General features: G+C 35.8%; 1 protein-coding gene across 1 annotated transcript; it reads left to right on the top strand.

Annotated features, from left to right (window-relative positions):
* Window positions 1-1,166: 1,166 nt before the first annotated feature.
* LOC140990980 (mitogen-activated protein kinase kinase kinase 20-like) lies at window positions 1,167-2,911 on the top strand. The gene has a single exon (XM_073460877.1). The coding sequence runs from the start codon at window positions 1,500-1,502 to the stop codon at window positions 2,754-2,756; it is 1,257 nt and encodes a 418-aa protein (XP_073316978.1). The 5' UTR covers window positions 1,167-1,499; the 3' UTR covers window positions 2,757-2,911.
* Window positions 2,912-3,760: the final 849 nt, after the last annotated feature.

The following is a 3,760-nucleotide window of genomic DNA, read 5'->3' as shown; positions in this document are numbered from 1 at the left end:
CCAACATCCTACAAAGTTTGACCTCCTCAAAATCTGACTGTCTTGTCAAATTTTTTTTTTTTTGGATTTGCATATCAATACATTAGCATGATAATTTACCCAACACACATCGAAAAATATTAGTTGTAATTTTTAAGCATGAAAACCAACGTATTTCGCTATATACATTTGAATTTATATTTTATAATAGTGATGGTAGCCGACAAGCCATGTTTTCTTGCATGATATTTAAGTAACAATATTTGGTTCGAAGGTGAATCAACAATAATGGGAACAAAACATTTAATCATAAATTATATATATTACTCTTACAAAACGAAAATCTCAACAAAATATAGCATAGGATATCAATTGCGTGGTACAAATATTTTATAAAAGTATTTTTAATTTATTAAACTATAATTTTTTAAAAAAATAAAGATTGAAGACTCAAGATTCCTTGACCCAATTTGATAACCTTGTTTTAGCTGTCCAAAAATGTGGCTATATTATATTGGTTGGCATTTGGCATGTGGGATTATGACTTGTAAAGCCGACTCAGTCCAACTGCGACCACTTGCTAACATATGACCAAATTAAAATTATATTTAATAATTTTACTTTATATTAGCCAACAACAAATTTTTATAGACAAAAAATTGTGTGAGACGATCTCACTAGTCGTATTTTGTGAGATAGATATCTTATTTAGATCATCCATGAAAAAATATTACTTTTTATGCTAAGAGTATTACTTTTTATTGTGAATATCGATAGGGTTGACCCGTCTCACAGATAAAAATTCGTGAGACCGTCTCACAAGAGATCTACTCATTTTTATAATAACAAGAATGGAAGATATTAGAAGCATGAATAAGAGTGTTTGAATTAATAGTCGATTATCTAGTGCATATTCAATATAAAAATAAGAATTAAAGAAATTAGCAGTACGAATAAGAGTGCTTGAGTTGATAGAACAGATTTACGTGATATCAAATAATCATATGTTCGATTATCTAGTACGTATCCAAAAAGTAACGATTATTAATTTCTGGATCAAAATAAGATATTAGATTATAATTTGAAATTTAAATTTTCAGGTAAATTTTTTTTATGAATATAGATTGTAAATAGTGGAATAAGATATTGTAATTGGGCAATAGCTCAAAAAGATTGGTGGCCGTTATTCTTGTTATATATTATATTGGTTACTGTTAACCCCTCCTTTGTGCAAATTGTATTATTTTCTTCCTCTTTTGATTCTTTGCAATCCAATATAAGAAACCGCAAGCTACCCTCTTGCCAGTTGTTATCAATATCGCTTCTTTGAACCCTAATTGAGTTTGTGCAGGACTCCAAGAGCAGAAATAGGAATAGAGTTATTAAACTAGATTGGGTTTCCCTTTTCCTCATAGGCACCATTAATTCGATTCCTATACTTGTTAAAGTTTGTTTCTTTTGGTTTTCTGTTTGCTGCCTCAGTTTCAAGAAATTACGTATTGTATGTTGTGGGAGCCAATATGTTGGTGGGAAAGAAGGGAGACGTGGTTCGAGGGAAGGGTGTGAATGAATATGGTGATGGGGTTGCATGGCTTAGGGGGTCGATGATTGGGAAAGGGGGTTTCGGGTGTGTTTATGTGGCTACTCTCAAGAATCCCAGATCAAAGCATAGCTATTTTCCGTCCGTGATGGCGGTGAAATCGGCGGAGGTTTCGGTTTCGGGTTCAATTCAGAAGGAGAGGGAGGTTTTGAGTAATGTCAAGGGATGTCCGAATATAATCAGGTGTTTTGGGGACGAGACGACAATGGGGGATAATGGTATGATGGTGTATAATCTGTTGTTGGAGTATGGTTCTGGTGGAAACTTAGCGCAGAGGATCAAGAAATCGGGCAGCGGTGGATTGCCTGAATTTGAGGCTAGTGCGTATGCAAGGTGCATTCTTAAAGGTTTGAAGCATATTCATGGCATTGGCTATGTTCATTGCGATTTGAAGCCGGATAATATTTTGCTTTTGCCTAGTTCTCGAAGAGAAGGAAATACTGCGTTTTGTGCAAAGATTGGAGATTTCGGATTGACAAAGAGGGTAAAACAGAGTAAGAAGAGAAAGCTGGGTCCTTATTGGAGGGGTACTCCTATGTATTTGTCGCCGGAGGCTGTGATGGATAACGTGCAAGAAGCTCCAAGTGATATTTGGGCGGTTGGGTGTATTGTGTTGGAGATGTTAACTGGGAAGCATCCGTGGCACGGAGAAAAAGAGTTGAAGGCAGAAGACATTCTTGCCAAGATTTGTAGGAGGCATGAATCACCGAAAATTCCAAATGATATATCGAAAAATGCGAGGGATTTTCTAAAGGGTTGTTTTGTGAGGAAGTCCAGGTTCAGAATGACTGCTGAAATGCTGTTGAATCATCCTTTTGTTAGAGGCTCTGAAGACAACGAAGCAATCGAAGATGTTGAGGAGCCAGGAGGTTTGAATGATATTGAGACTATATTGGTGGTATCCGAGAGCGACTATGAGTTGAGTCCGGGATCGTGTTCAGACGAGTGGGGCTATACCTGTGACGGGGATTCATTTTCTTATTGGTCAGATGAGGATGTAAGCTATTGCGAGGATAAAGTCGTGTCTGATTTTGTTGAAGAAGTTGAGGTTGAAAAACTTGAAAGCGTCACAAACTCTAGCATTGATGCTGGACTCTGTCAATCAACCGAGGCTTCATCAGAAGTTTCACCAAGAAAAAAACCGCAGTTTCCTGTTACTTTTACCATTTCTAGCTAACTATTTGTTTAGATAAGGAGTCAATTTTGATGGTGAGAGAGGGATTTATTTTTGCTTTTTTTGTAGCTTTGGTTGATTATCGATAGACTCTAGTATATTCATTTATGTAGTAGAAAATTCATTGGAGATTGATTAACATGTCGATTGTTCTTTTTAATTTTTGGTGGTTAATATATACTAAAGATTTAGTTTCCTTTTCTATATTCATCATCCTACACATCATTTATTCTCTTTGAAACTGGTTCTGACCAGTTATTTGGATCTTTAGTCCTTATTTCACTCACTGTTTCTTCGTGTTTTTGAAGGAAATCGAGCATAAGTCCTACTTTCCTGTATTTTGTTTGACACTTAAGTCTCAGTTGAGCCCAAAAAGTTTAAAGCAATCGTCGTAAACTCAGTATTCTCTATACATTGGAAAAAAATTGCCCTCGGGATGTTTCACTTTTAAAAGAGAGGAACACATCAATGGATCAACAGTTAAAATGTATTATTAGAGGAGACACATTGCTTCATTAACTGAAAGAGATCGGGCACACTGTTTTCGTCTCTTCAAGTTTTAGAAAATTGCAATAAGTTTTCCACTTTCTTACCATAAGAGCAAGGTGGTGAACCTTGCTTATGTGTCAATCTTCTTGCAAAACTTGAACATATTCTGATATGCGTTTAACTAACATGCTTAGCAGTGAAAGATTTATTGTCTCATCGTGCTTTGAGAGGGATTGAAGATCAGGATAGCAGTTTGAGTACATCTGAACAGAAGGTAATTGCAAATTACTGCAGAAAGCCATTCATATATCTCGAAATGGATCAAGTTTAACAACAATCAAATTCCACGCAGATGAGTTGGTTTATCAATCCAAGGATTTATTCCATCGCATGCGAATAACGACACTATATCAAGATCAAAGAGTAATGAAACCATGACACATGATTTATGTGGTTTTGCCACCAACGACCTACATCCACGGGTGTGAGGCAATATTATTAATGGATCAGTGTTCAAT

This window comes from Primulina huaijiensis, chromosome 13 (assembly GCF_012295235.1).
Source record: "Primulina huaijiensis isolate GDHJ02 chromosome 13, ASM1229523v2, whole genome shotgun sequence".
Classification (NCBI taxonomy): domain Eukaryota; kingdom Viridiplantae; phylum Streptophyta; class Magnoliopsida; order Lamiales; family Gesneriaceae; genus Primulina; species Primulina huaijiensis.
The sequence above is the reverse complement of the archived record's forward strand: the minus strand, read 5'-3'. Positions and strand labels throughout refer to the sequence as shown.